General features: G+C 39.0%; 9 protein-coding genes and 2 non-coding genes across 11 annotated transcripts; 4 read left to right on the top strand and 7 right to left on the bottom strand.

Moving 5' to 3' along the window:
• Positions 1 to 82: 82 nt before the first annotated feature.
• On the bottom strand, positions 83 to 436 carry NESG_00836 (uncharacterized protein; the record flags this gene model as incomplete). Its single annotated transcript, XM_053048480.1, has 1 exon — positions 83 to 436. The coding sequence occupies one exon, from the start codon at positions 434 to 436 to the stop codon at positions 83 to 85; it is 354 nt and encodes a 117-aa protein (XP_052905240.1).
• A 4-nt stretch (positions 437 to 440) lies between these two features.
• Positions 441 to 1,310, top strand: NESG_00837 (uncharacterized protein; the record flags this gene model as incomplete). The annotated part of the gene is made up of 1 exon (XM_053048481.1): positions 441 to 1,310. One exon carries the CDS (start codon positions 441 to 443, stop codon positions 1,308 to 1,310), a length of 870 nt encoding a protein of 289 aa, XP_052905241.1.
• Positions 1,311 to 2,023: 713 nt separating this feature from the next.
• On the bottom strand, positions 2,024 to 2,740 carry NESG_00838 (uncharacterized protein; the record flags this gene model as incomplete). Its single annotated transcript, XM_053048482.1, has 1 exon — positions 2,024 to 2,740. One exon carries the CDS (start codon positions 2,738 to 2,740, stop codon positions 2,024 to 2,026), a length of 717 nt encoding a protein of 238 aa, XP_052905242.1.
• Positions 2,741 to 4,152: 1,412 nt separating this feature from the next.
• On the bottom strand, positions 4,153 to 4,551 carry NESG_00839 (uncharacterized protein; the record flags this gene model as incomplete). The annotated part of the gene is made up of 1 exon (XM_053048483.1): positions 4,153 to 4,551. The coding sequence occupies one exon, from the start codon at positions 4,549 to 4,551 to the stop codon at positions 4,153 to 4,155; it is 399 nt and encodes a 132-aa protein (XP_052905243.1).
• A 697-nt stretch (positions 4,552 to 5,248) lies between these two features.
• NESG_00840 lies at positions 5,249 to 5,321 on the bottom strand. Its single transcript has one exon. It is a non-coding gene; the product is annotated as a tRNA-Arg (tRNA).
• Positions 5,322 to 5,358: 37 nt separating this feature from the next.
• NESG_00841 (uncharacterized protein) lies at positions 5,359 to 5,637 on the top strand (the record flags this gene model as incomplete). Its single annotated transcript, XM_053048484.1, has 1 exon — positions 5,359 to 5,637. The coding sequence occupies one exon, from the start codon at positions 5,359 to 5,361 to the stop codon at positions 5,635 to 5,637; it is 279 nt and encodes a 92-aa protein (XP_052905244.1).
• A 162-nt stretch (positions 5,638 to 5,799) lies between these two features.
• Positions 5,800 to 5,961, bottom strand: NESG_00842 (uncharacterized protein; the record flags this gene model as incomplete). Its single annotated transcript, XM_053048485.1, has 1 exon — positions 5,800 to 5,961. The coding sequence occupies one exon, from the start codon at positions 5,959 to 5,961 to the stop codon at positions 5,800 to 5,802; it is 162 nt and encodes a 53-aa protein (XP_052905245.1).
• Positions 5,962 to 6,202: 241 nt separating this feature from the next.
• Positions 6,203 to 6,274, top strand: NESG_00843. The gene has a single exon. It is a non-coding gene; the product is annotated as a tRNA-Trp (tRNA).
• Positions 6,275 to 6,302: 28 nt separating this feature from the next.
• Positions 6,303 to 9,203, top strand: NESG_00844 (uncharacterized protein; the record flags this gene model as incomplete). Its single annotated transcript, XM_053048486.1, has 1 exon — positions 6,303 to 9,203. The coding sequence occupies one exon, from the start codon at positions 6,303 to 6,305 to the stop codon at positions 9,201 to 9,203; it is 2,901 nt and encodes a 966-aa protein (XP_052905246.1).
• Positions 9,204 to 9,558: 355 nt separating this feature from the next.
• On the bottom strand, positions 9,559 to 11,349 carry NESG_00845 (uncharacterized protein; the record flags this gene model as incomplete). The annotated part of the gene is made up of 1 exon (XM_053048487.1): positions 9,559 to 11,349. The coding sequence occupies one exon, from the start codon at positions 11,347 to 11,349 to the stop codon at positions 9,559 to 9,561; it is 1,791 nt and encodes a 596-aa protein (XP_052905247.1).
• Positions 11,350 to 12,358: 1,009 nt separating this feature from the next.
• On the bottom strand, positions 12,359 to 14,017 carry NESG_00846 (uncharacterized protein; the record flags this gene model as incomplete). Its single annotated transcript, XM_053048488.1, has 1 exon — positions 12,359 to 14,017. The coding sequence occupies one exon, from the start codon at positions 14,015 to 14,017 to the stop codon at positions 12,359 to 12,361; it is 1,659 nt and encodes a 552-aa protein (XP_052905248.1).
• Between the last annotated feature and the right edge of the window lies 1 nt (position 14,018).

The raw sequence follows: 14,018 nt of genomic DNA on the forward strand, positions 1-14,018 counted from the left end.
AGCATAAGAAAAAGACACCTGCTTTGTAGTACACTCTTTAATACATACTGTTGAATTTCTCTATAGGCGCTGCAACTTTCTACTAACTGCTTTGGATGGCTTGCTTTACCTGGTCTATAACTGCATCGCCTTTTCTAATACGGATGAAGAGAGGCGCTGAGTCTTTTGTGCTTATTTTTTCGTTTATCTGGTATAGCTGTATTCCAAAGTGTTTGCAGAACAGTGGGATCAGCTGATATATTGCCGGGTCGTGGTTCTCAGGCAGCATGAACAGATATTCTGTGCGCAGGTCTCTGCTCTCATACTCCTCCATTAGCGTGTTATAGTCCACCGAATACTCAGAAATCGCGTCAATAAGAAAGGATATCTGGCAGGGCGAGACTTTTGGGATTCCTGATGTTAAGTCTATTTGCCTCTTAGTTTCTCTTTTTTTCATTTTTATGGAAAATCGAAGACCTCTAAGAATTCGAAAAAAAGAAGAAATATTCAGAATAAAGGAGATACAGACTGCAGAAAAGGATGACACAAAAGGCTCTCTGCCACATGTGTCGGATGAGGAGCCACTTACAGATTCAGAAGAGCATAATAGCTTAAGCATCTCTACACCAGAAGAAGAAGCAAAAGAGGAAGAGATAAAGAAGGAGGAAGTGGAGAGAAAGTTGAGTTTTTGGAGTCTATACATGCAGTCATCTTCTTTTTCCGTCTGCGTGCTGGTTATTGGTGCTGTGCTTGGGTTCTTACTCCACTCGTACTATCGAAATCTCGATAATTGCATAAATGGCCTAAAAGACAAAATTGAGAGCCAAAAAGAAAGACTACTTGAGCTAGAGTCTATTTTTCATAGCAAGAACAGAGAAATAGACGTGGCAGACTATTTAGAAGGCGCGCGCATCCTATATAACATAACAACCGACCCCTACGTGGAGAAAAAGTGGTTTAAGTCAAACGTCACGGGACTAAGTGCAGAAGTAGCAATAGACAGAGTATGTGACAAACACCACTGTTACTCTTTCAATGGGTCTGAAGGAAAGCTAGGGATTGCATTCAAAAACGAGAAGATAATTCGGAAGATAGGAATAATGCATCCTTTGTATAATGATAGAACCTCAGCTGTAAAGTCTTTTACTGTTGATTGTATTATGAATGATAAACACATTAATATGGGCGAGTTTGAATATGAAATACCTGGGGACTCTTTTCAGCAGTTTTCAATTACTCCTACTAAGTGCACAGGAATGATATTTAAAATAAAGTCCAATCATGGAAAAAAGCAGTACACATGCATTTACAAGATATATGCTTTTGAATAATAAGTTAAAGCTCCTACTTCTATTGGCAGAACATTCAAAGCTTCAGATTCTAAGATGTGCAGAAGAAAAGAGGATAGACATGTGACCACAGTCTCCATACCCGAATCGTTCAAATAAATATTAGATAGGAATAGTTTACATTAGCAGGCATGCATATGCATTAAAGGAAAGTACCTGTGTGCTTATATTTCTACTCTTGCGTTAAAAAACACCTCGCTGCTCTAGACTAGATATTGAGCCAATTTGTCTTTAGAACTTTAGGTATACTTACTCAATATTTCATAATTTATTGACTGGTTCTCTATGTATAGACCTCAAACACTATTGCACTTCTCTAGAAGTATTCACCAGAGCATATCCATGGGTCAAAGTAATAGATAATTAATTGTTCATTCGCATGTGGGTGTACATGGGAATATATTTTTTGCGTCAACAGTGCACATATTGCACGACAAACACACAATAAAGTCAAACAATTGATGCTAGAGAGAGCATATTTAAGCATTTTAAAGTGTATTTGGGGTTTTTCCTATAGTATATATAAATATACTTTTGCTCAAATAAAAGTTTAACTTTCTGGAAACACTATTGAACCATGTGTAAAGCCCATATAGAAAGATTCTAACCATAAGAAAAGATATAAATTTAGAATATTTAATATACAGATTGAGTGGATAGACCTACAGAGACAGCTGTTTAAAGTAGCTTGTTAACTACTCTATGGTTATTCTTTTTAGGGATATTTTCCTTATATTCCACTCAAGGTAGTCTCCAATAAACAACGCACTAAATAAGGCCCCGCTTGAAATAAAGAGAGAAATCGCGCTTATGGACTGGGCCAGCAGAACATCTTTGAATGCGCATGCAGCAATTAGCCCAGCTGTATACACTAGATACTTATTTCGCTTGTACTGTGTGTGCACCAAGAAAATTACTACAGCGCTCTTTGAAAAGAGGGTGTTTTCTGACATCAAATAGATGAAAGCTGCGAACTGCGTTATAAAAACCATTATTCCATTTGTTACGATAATATTGTAGTGTAAAATCTCTAGTTCTCCAGATAGAAGCCTGTTTTTTAGCTGTCTTTGCGCACGCGAGTTGTATATACCAAGCAACATGCACAAAAGATATACACCATCGAGTGCAATTACCTCAGATAAAAATGTGATAGGGATTTTATTTATGTGGTGCATGTATATCCCGGATAGAATGCTGTGCAGTATTATATAGATTGCGTATTTCAGATGAAGAGTTCTTTTGACAAGGACTCCTTTTACGAAAAGTAGAAACGTACATATTTTGCTGAGGAGAAAAAATGTAAAAAGGTCGTGTTTGCTAGATTCAACCATGCATTCAAAGTATGCCACCGACAAAAATAGAACTGTAAGTGCCCCAATTGTAAGCAGAAGAAATGTGCCTAAATTATGCATTACCGTTTACAAATAAAACCAAATATAAAATAACTATAAAACAACGTATCATGTGCAGAATATTATTATTGATATGGGCTAGCGACATAAGTACCGTTGTATATATTGTATAGCCAGCCCAAAGCACTTTTAATGCAAATAGGCACTTTTAAGATTTATGGAAACACATGAATATGTTTGTGGCTTGTGCTTTTAGTACGGTGTGTCACCTAGATGCTTCCCTTAGAACTCACTCCTCTTCTAAAATAGCACACTATTGCATATAACTTTGAATCTTGCAGTATATGGAGCATTATATAGGAGGAACACATATATTTATGTGTGCAGTCTATTCTAATGACTCTATGGCTTTTATAGTAATACATAGGTATCTATGCCGTGCAAAGCAGTTTACTAAGTGTAAAACGTCTGCTTTGGAATGTACTCTTCCCAAGAAGTCAAACAGCACACGCGAAAATTATTAGAGTTGCTTTAGGACATTTGAGTTCTATTTACAGAATATAAATTCTTTCTTAAACCATGTCTTAGCATTTTTAATATTAAATAGCTATATGAATCTTAATGATAGTAGCCATAGCTGGTTTTTCCTTCTTGAAATGTTAGACTTGTCCATAATTTATTTCTTGTTGCCTATTTATAGACCTCTAGACAGATGCAAATCAATGTAATGCTCACAAACACATGTTATATGACAGATAATTCAAGTAATGAAACTTAGAGTCAACAAACTCAGATCACTATTTCTGACGCGCAGACAAACAGGGTCTCTTGTATAATGTTGGCCAAATGCCAAGAACCCCGGAATGTGATTACTCACACCAATATACATTACTGGCCCGGGGAGAAGATTTCATGCCTTCATGGCAAGGAACCCCAATAGTAGTGCTACATTGCTTAAATATACATCAAAATGATCTTTTTTATGGTATATAAATAGAGAATGAAAACCAAGTAAATATTAAGAGAATGTAGATAGGACTAATTTTTTGGGCCAACCCCAGATGAAGTATTGAAGCTGAATGAATATGAACATATAAAATGATTGAATAGTTTTGCACAGTTTAAGGCCGCCATTATATACATCCAGTGTTCTATTTAATTTGCTTAGTGTTTACTAGATATTCTATATGGCTATATAGCTACTTTATACGATCGGGTCTTATCCCAAATCAACTTTTGACTGAAATATATACTTGTCTATTTGTGCAACTCTCTATATGCGAGGGAAGCAGATATGTGATGTTTTTCTATTTTCCTATCCTCTCTGAAAAATTTAGAAGAATCCAAGCCTTCACTACTATTGGTGGCTCTGAAGAGATTTTATTTATATATTACAGAAAAGACACCAAAGAAACTAAAAAATCTAATTTTCAGGATTTAAGCGCAACCAGTACGAAATAAACAAATGATATTTATTCTATAATGTCAATCTTCACTTTCTTGTTACTGTTTTTATCCAAAGATGCCTCCTTGGTCTCTGGAGTATCGCATGGGGCACTAGGCACTTCCTCAACCAGATCATCAAAATGACTTTCTCCTTCTATAATAGTGCCTTTTCTTGGGTGAATTATTAGGTCTAGAATAGACAGAATGCGGGAGGCCTCTTCTGCAGTGCTTTCAATAGAGAGGGTCTGTGAGAGAATAATAATGTAGTTTGACAGAAAAAGATGGATACCCTTTGTGTTGAAAGGTATGACTATCTCGTAGAGGCTTTTCCATGCTAACTCTATCAGCTCTGTATATTTCGCACTCTCAAGCATGTCCAACAAATCAAGTAAAACCTTCTCTGTCGCGCTAGACTCACTGTTCATTGCTGGGGGAAAATAGAGTTAGCTAAATTTTTCAACAAAAGAAAAGTTCTTTGCTGCAACAATATAGATTCTAGCCATATGTGAGTGCATGGAAAGCAAATGTTACAAAGGAATGCGTGGTGTAAGAGATAAAATAGTTTCCTAAGCAAAGAGCGCCAAAAGAAGAAGCATATAAAACATAATTATATTTGCCTTGTGTTTTTATCGTCTAATAACTAGAGGAGAAATACTTACAGCATAGGCAAGTTTTTTCTACTGCGTGTTATACATGCTTTAGTTAAGAGTCAGTATATAGGAGAAGGAATAAGAATACAGAGGGTAGAAACAAAGAAAACGCAAATTTCTTTAAGTAGACCATATATAAATAAATATATTCTATGACCAATGTGCTAGAAAATCTTTTTACTATTTGCTTAAAGAACACAAAGTATTTAAAGAAACAGAAGCAGTTCTATTTTCAGGAACGAAAGAGATGAGTGTAACCTGAAACCTGAATAATAACAAGATGGCAGGGCAGTAAGATAGATCAATCACCAAAAACCCACAATATAACAAGCATATAATTCATGCGACTTAAAATATGAAATATCTATTAGAAAGCATGAATAAAAACAGTGGGAGGGCAAAAATATTTTGATGCCAGCAGGCAGGAAGGCGTTGTAACGGCAATATTTTATTTTAAGACACAAAAAGAATACGTCCTGACAGGGACTCGAACCCAGAACCTCCTGATTAGAAGTCAGATGCGCTGCCAATTGCGCCACCAGGACCTGCTATATTTAGCAATACTTGCATATTTTTATTCGCATGGACCAAATATGCAAGGAGTATGCAGCCACAGGCAAATGCAGCAGAAAGAGCACATGCACTAGCAAGCATGCAAGGGACGTGGTAATTGAAGAGGAGAAGTGTCTTCTGTGCGCTAGGCCTGCCCAGTGCGTGACTGTCTGCAAACACTTCTTTTGCTACGACTGCGCAAGAGGATTTATCACACAGTCCACAAAATGCATAATATGCGATGAAGAGACAAATGGAGTAGTATTTATCACTGTGAATGAAAGCCCAAAAAAGAACCAGAGAAAATAGGTGGTTGGCGTGCAGGGCATTACACACGCATTATTCAGGCTGTATCATATAGAATGGATGCACTTTTTATTTCAGATGCAGAGGCGTCTTATCTACTTACATTTGCCACCATAAAATCTCGCAAACTTAGAATAGTGCGGTCCTATTGCCTCTAGATATTTCTTAGTTTCGTCTGAGATATTCAATGTGTTTATTTCGCTCCAGAACTGCAGGGCTGTGCTTAATTAATTCATCAACTGGCTTATTTGTAGTGTATAGAAATCCTAATTTAAACTCGCTCAGCATTCCTTCTATTGTGTTGGGGTCATTTGCTGCTCCCTTCATATTTATTTTTTCTCATTTCTATTTATAATTCAGCAAAGCATTGCATTGCGCCATAACAAAACAGATCTTTCGCTATAGCTGCAAGAAAGTCTATAATAAACGAATATATTAATATACAATATGCATACCCAGCCAAACATAGTTTACTGCAACATAGTACACTGCAGAATACTCCTTTTATACTTCAGCAAGACATTATATTTTATATGACTGGAACCGTGAAGACTATCATATTTTGTGAGGCCCGGTGGCGCAAAGGTAGCGCTTTCGACTCCAGATCGAATGGTTGGGAGTTCGATTCTCTCCTGGGTCATATTTTTCGCTATTTTTATTTTTAATTAATGCACGTGCGGGTTCCAAAGAGCTTCCAGCACAAAACAAATAGCATTTCCACTACGTCATACACGCTCATCACCTTTCTTCCTGGAAGGTTGGCCAAAGAAATGACAAAAACATTCAACCTTTTTTTTGTGATCCTTTGCTGCATTGTGATGATCCCCAATTTGACCTCCTTCTCAAAGTCTTCCTACATATTGTGCATTTCATTCTATATTTGCACAAGCATTCTGAAAACCGGAATAAATGAAATTAAAAAGTACAGGCTAGACAGAAAAATCAATAAAAGAGAGGTAGATGTAATTCGGCACGAAAACCTCACCAAGATATGGAGGGAGGACATAAACGTAGGAGAGCGGGTGATAATAAAAAAAGGAGAAATTATTCCAGTGAACACACTTGTGCTAGGCGCATATACAGAGAAAGGCAGAGGAAGCGGTGGGTGCGTCCCGCAGATACACATCGAAACCAGTGCAATCGATGGAGAGAGTGCACTAAAGCTTAGATCCCCACTTACAGCGATGGGGTCAACAGGCGCGCTGGAGCCGCACGAGATGGCTGTGTTGGAGACCATAAAGGTAGAGTACGACCCAGAGACACAGTCTGGCGAGTTGGCAATAGAGGTGCAGGACCCTCAAATGAATGCGCCTGTGCTGCAGTCCATTCAAATTCCCATTACAAAGAAGAATGTCATTCCAATGGGAGCATCCATATACACAGACGCAACCACCATTGTGCTGTCTCTTGGGGGAGAGCAGAAGAAGGCGAAGCCTTCTCGCATAAAAGGATCAATCTTCATAAATATGATATCCAACATAAGCATATACACAATGATTGCTTATCTTATACTGCTGCTTATATCCGTGGTAAGTGCGTGCTGGTTTATGGTGCGCAGTGAGTGGCTTCTTGGGAGTGTCGCGATCTCCATCACAAGCGATAGCATGCGTACGCTTGTCTCAAATGTTTTGATTTTCAGCAGCTTGATACCCCTCTCGCTTTTTGTCACGCTTGATGGGCTAAGAATATCATACTCGATATTCATACAGAGCGATACCACCATGCAGTCAAATGAGACACAGACAAAGTGCAACACCCACGGGGTTCTGGAAGATATTGGCTTGATTTCGCATGTGCTTTCAGACAAAACAGGCACCCTTACTCTGAACCAGATGACTTTGAAAGGATTCCATCTACCTGGGAGCAGCTCGCTGGCTATAAGGGACCCAAAGAACTTGCAGGCGCTGTACCAGTCCATGAATGTAATAAGCATTCTGACAGTCCTACTATGCCACTCTGTTTGCATGGTAAATGGTGAGTACATAGGAACATCACAGGAAGAGGTGTGCTCTCTGCAGTACTTCAGAGACAACCAGATAGTCCTTCTAAGCAACCAGGATGGACGCGTGACCATAGATATAGAGGGAAATATACTGACAGCACATGTATTGGGGGTTCTTCCATTCTCCCCAGCCATAGCAAGAATGTCTGTCATAGTGCTGGTGGAAAGAAAAGTATTTATTCTAACTAAAGGGTCTGATGAAACTGTCCCCAATATGTGCACTCTGCAAGTGGGGGGAGAGTATCGAACACTTACTATGGCAGGCACTGAAATATCAAAAGAAAGCCTGCAAAAGATATCTGAAGATACCACAGCCTCTTCTGGGCTAGAAGAAGCAGCAGCAAGCGAGCACAGGGAAAATATAAAGAAAATTATAAGAGTGATGGAGAATAAAAGTAAGACAGGTAAAGACTATGAAAGTCTAAAGGGCATCTCACTACCTATAGAATTTATCATGGAGTGCGAAAAGCTCACAGAATACATTGGAACTCTCTATCTTGAAGACACTTTGCAGCCGGATGCAGCAAAGACTGTCAGGTCAATCACAAACAAAGGGACCAACCTGTGGATGGTAACTGGGGATAGAAAAGAAAGTGCTATTTCCTGCGGGATTCTTTCAGGAATGGCAAGTGGTGTCAGGGCCATATCAGGCGCAGAAATGATGCGAATTGTAGAAAGCGAGCCTGAGCTGCTAAAAGAAAAATCCTTGGTTCTTTTTAGATGCACGCCAGAGCATAAGAAGGAAATTGCGCATATTCTAAGGCGTGCTGGAAACATTGTATTAGCAGTGGGGGATGGTGAGAATGACATTGGAATGATTGAAGAGGCTGATATTGGAGTGTGCGTATGCGGCCCAGAGTCAAGCAGAACCTCGCTCTCTGCAGACTTGGTAATTCCTTCATTCAGTGCACTGGGAAGGCTTGTTATGCATCACGGACCGATTGCTTTAAATCGGCTGCGAAATGTATTTCTGTTCTTTATATTCAAAAGTGTGTGCGTGGCTGTGTGTCAATGCATCTACGGTGGGTTTGTTGGGGCGTCTGGCTCAATGGCTCCATCCTCGCTTTTCCTTATTTTCTTTAACTCTCTTTTAACATCGCCTCTTTCTGTTGAAATGGGGCTTTTTAGAAGGGCGTGCATAAGAAAGTCTGTGTTTGACTCGTTTCTTCGTGGTGTGTTGTACGGAGTGGCTTCTTTCTGTGTGGTGTACAGTCTATTTGGATCAATTGATGTTATAAGCATGGATGGGGAGTTAGGAGGGCATTCTTTGGTAAGCTGCTTCTTTTCAATGTGTTTGTTCATCTCGACTGTATCGTACTTTATATACTCAGCAGAGTCATTTGTGATATACTCCTTTCTAGCTCTGTTTGTCTCTATGATGTTTTTTATCCTAATAATCGGCATGGATATTGGATTTGAAGCCTTTGCATCCCCTGCATTCTATCTGTGCGCAATATATATGATTCTAGCTGGGATGGCTGTGGAGAGAGTATCTGCAGTTTTGAGAAAAAATCATGCAGAGAGACAGAGTTCTGACGTGTGGGAGGAGCAGACAGTTCGTGCATGAAAATGCTATAAAAGGAACATGCAAATAGTACGAGCCTAGCATCATTTCTAACTTAAACAGACTTAAAATAAGAAATGCTATATTCCGAAGCTGTATGTCAGTATAGACAGCATATTGTAGAAATAACAACAGTTTTGCAATATCTGTATTATGAATTTATAAGCATAAAATGCCTATTTTTTCCTTGCGGTATTCTGTACATATAAATTAGTGCGTGTGTGGAATAAACTATAAATAAAAAAGAACTTGAACTTTAGGCATATATAAAATGATTGTGTTCTCATTAGATTATGCCTGACTTTTTATTTATAGATTGCAAGCTAGGGCTCATAATTCTTCCATTCCACATGCATATTTATTTTACTTCTGGATAAAAATATGCAAGCGACTTTTGCAGGGCATTGATCATTGCTCCTGGTGTGTGATGGATGAATGCCTTTGCCCAAAGCTTTATGGCACTGTACTCAGACCAGTGTGTTTTTCGAACCAAAAAGGTGCTAGGTGTGTCTTTAGTGTGCCGTATTTTATATATATCTCCAGGTATGTATAACTTTTCCATCCCTTTGTTTTTTAGCTTTCTAAGCAGCGCATGAATGTACTTGTTCTTGTTTTTATACTTTGACACGCTTATTGCATAGAAGTGCGTGGCAAGCAGCCGCAGCTCAAAAACAGTTCCAAAGCAAAGAGTGGGCACAATATCATTCCCGTAAATTATAACTGTGATTTTGTTTTCTGGGTTGTTTCCGGATAGGGTGTTAAACCACTTTGGATTGTTTATAATGGGAGGGGGAGAATACGCAATGCAGGAAACCGTGTACTGCGACAAAAGGGGTCTCTCCCGCATGAACATCCACACAAGCATGGCTAGGGAGCCTCCCAGAGACTGCCCAACCAAGCATATTCGGGTTATCTGATTCTTCACCATCAGCTCCTTAATTGCATTCTCTTTCTCATTTATAAATCGCTCAGACTCCTTAAATATCCCTCTGTGGAACAGATTGTTCTTGTATCGGTGGTATTTATAGTCTATGTCAATAAGAGCTTCTCTACTATGTAGGGTGCCCTTAAAAGTGATATAAAGAATGCCCTCTTTTCGATCTATGAATATCACATGTTCAAGGTACTTGCTGTCTGCATGCACAATGTCAGTGTACGGTATTCCAGAGAATAGGTGGAAAAACTTCTCTTCTGGATCTGTTTTTGAGTTCTTGCAGTATACGCATATACAGTTTTCTATTCTTATTTTAATGACATTGATGAGAGAGTGGAAGTTAAGAAATGCATGCCCATACGGCGCAATTGCGTATCTATACATTTCTAAGTGGAAGCTATAAAACTCTTTTTCTTCAATGTACCACTTAAATGGGTTTTTTGGTGGAGAAAGAACCTCCTTTAGGCTTTTGGAATAATTAAGTCGGTGGGGCATTGGGTCTTTTCTTTTAAAAAGTCCTTTGATTACATCAAGTATTCCTGTGCTTTCCTTCATCCCGGTGTACTTTGGCACGTCTTTGAACTCGGCTTTGTCTGTTTCGTTGTAGTAGACAAAGAGCTCTCGCACACCGTACACAAATTCTGAAATATTTTGCATGTCCCGAAACAGAAACCGAAATGCCTCCTGTAGATCAAATATCCGCCCTGCAAGAGCTTCATCTTTCAGAAACCCAGGCCATAGGAAGGGAGACTTTTTCTGCTCCGAGGCTTTGATGTATTTTATTTTTACAACAGACAGAGCCAAATAAAACTCCATCTCCTTCGGGACAAAGTCAAACTTTCGAGGCTGTCTACTGTAGAGCCAGCTATTTATTGGGTCATTTGTAGGAAATAGCTTCAGATAGTGGACTGAGTTTTTCTTTTTTTCAAGCAAGTCTTCAACCTTTTTAAAAGTGTACCCAACCAGATGATTTCTTAGAAAACCCTCTTCTATAATGAATATCTCTAGCACTCCCATTTTAACATCCTGTATAGACTCAAAATGCAGAGTAAATACTGCAAGATCTCTGTTATACTTTACCTTCTGCCCATTATATAATATGTTTATTGTGTATCCTGATGTGAATAGAGGCGCACCCTCCCACCACCACATATTATTGTCCTGTGTGGCTAGTGATTCTGGCGAGCATGATAACAATTTACACTCAATATCCATTTTACTTTTGTTTGGCTAATTCTTAAATATTTTTATATGTAAATAAATAGAAAATCTTACTATAAATTGATCTATAGGAAGATAAATCAAGCGCACTGGACATCAATATAGAAAAATGTTCTTTGAGAGCTTCAGATAACTTCTTCTGCAGCCTTCTTCCAACCATATTGTATTTGGTTGCTGCTGAGACTTCTTTCCTATGTGTGTATAAAACCACTACATCATGTTTAATAATTAATATGCCTGGGTATATATCCGAATTTAAGCGGCGCTGGTTTGTATTGCACACTAGAATCTATAAATACAACAGGTTTAAAGGATTCTGATAAAGCATCCATGTTATAGTTAGCACTGCTACTGTGGGGCAGGCTATTATAGTAGGTGTGTATTTATGGTTTGCATGCACTAGTATCATATATGGTGTAATCATTGATTATACACCTATATTTTCAAATGAAAAAGATAGATCAATAGTTGACATCTCAAGTCATAAGAGATTGATTTGATATAGTGAGCATTGCTTTTGCATTTTGGATTTATCATTATTCTTTGTCATGCAAGTTCTCGCTATTTATTGAATTTCTCATTAATGCTCTTATAGATTCTTCTTAATTGCATAAATAGCCATGTATCTGAGTATATGAAATAATATTCCCGAAACTTATTTGTCTTTTCAGAATAAAGACGCTTCTATAAATATAAGGCCAGAATAAGTGCATAGAGAAGACCAGCAGAGCATACAGTGCCTTTCTTTTCGTGCATCTTTCGTATAGGCAGCGTGCTACTATACGATGTTACGGTTTGGAAATTGCCTTTAAACAGATCTTTTACTATAGGCTTAATATGCTTGCTGTGTGCCTTTATGTTTAAATAGTCATGTGCTCATTAATGAGTATACCTCTGTAGAGAAGCATAAGAATAAAAAGATTCTGTAATAATTTAGCTAATACAGTTTACTGTGCTATAAAATGTGTGATATTTATTAAATACTCATAATTAGTAAATTTTCTTAGCCTGCAGATCGGGCTGGCCTTGCTTTCTTTTTTATGAATGGGTCTTTTTTGTACGCTCTTTTTCTGTAAAGAATTGCTGCCCACGTGATAATTACAACAGGTGTAATGACTATCAAAGCGTCTGTAAGTATGCTGTAGTATATAAAGTTACTTGGGACAATGATATTGTCTGTGCCGCCTGTTAGAAGTGCAAGCATAGAGCTAGAGACTTTTTCTTGCAGATGCTTTCTCATCTGTGAAACACTCATTGGTTTTCTCTGCATTAAGACTGCAACATATCCAGCTATATATGCAGCTGATATGCTTGTGCCCTCGCGCTGGCCATACTCCACAGAAAGCGATGACTCGGACACTTCTCCTACGGTGGCCATACCAGGCGCATATGCGTCAACACAGTCGCCTGTGTTAGACCATTCATCTGGATTGAGGCTGTCTGAAAGGCTTCCTATGGTAATTGTGTACTTGGATCTAGCAGGGCTGTAGTTGCAGGCCGGCAGGCTACTATTTCCAGCAGCAACCACCACAGGAATATTTGCATCATAAAACATCTTCAGAGAGGTGTCCAGTATGGCAGACTTATTTCCTGTGAACGGCAGAAGAATAACCTTTTGTGTGCCACTCACCGATATGCCATCTAAAACATGGAGAATATCCGACAGATATGCCGTGCCATATCTAAACACAGGGTGCAGAATAACTTCAGCCTCTTTGGCCAGGCCTGTTTTTGTTCCTGCTGCTACAGTTATTACTGAGGTGGGGTGGGCGCTCGGCTGATGCTGGGGGCGCATGCGGACAATCTCCACGCGGCCTTCTACCTCTCTGTGGATCTGTCCAATATCTGCATCTAGTATTTCTATGGACACGCCCTTTCCTGTATAATTGCTCTGCAAAGGAAAGTACATGTTTCTGTACCACTTAAATAGACTGGATTTTTTTACAAGATATCCATTTCGAATATGTCTATTCACAAACCCGTCTAGCCACTGTATGTTAAACAGCCTCTGCTGGCTGTTCAGCATAGTATAGAAGTTGTCTGGCAAGTTAGTCTGCTTGTATGCCAGTGTGTATTGCGCATTAGCCTCCAGACTTATTTGCATTGTGGAGAGGTCAGAGAGAACTGCACTGATCTCTTTCTGGGAGAGCTTGCACACAGAAAGACCACTAAACACATTTCTGTAAACATATTGCAAGTACCCGCCTTTCTGCTGAATTTTTCTTCTAAGCTTTTTCTCTTTCTCGGGAGTTATATGGTGTGCAAGAACCAGAATATTGCATTCGCTCAGGTCGCTAGTAATCTCTTTGTAGGGTGATTCGATTGGATCTTCATGGTATGCACTCTCCAGCCTAGGCATTTTCAGTTGTTTCTGTGAAGTATCATGGGCTTCCTTCTTAGGGGCTGCTGTTTCTGAAAGAGGGTCCTTTCCAATACTATCCGTAGACGTGTTCTTGCTAACTGGCGCATTTCTGATGCTGTTTATTTCAACCGGCGGCAAAGACGACTGCATGTAACTTGAGACTGTATATGGCCCTCGCCAAGTATCTGGCTCAATTCTCTCTATTCCGTGATCATTTAACGTAACTACAATATTATCAGTTGAAATCTGAAAAGCACGTGTGCCCAACATAAACAGAAGGACATTCCTGCACGCGCGCATG

This window comes from Nematocida ausubeli, assembly GCF_000738915.1.
Source record: "Nematocida ausubeli strain ERTm6 chromosome Unknown supercont2.2, whole genome shotgun sequence".
Taxonomy (NCBI): domain Eukaryota; kingdom Fungi; phylum Microsporidia; genus Nematocida; species Nematocida ausubeli.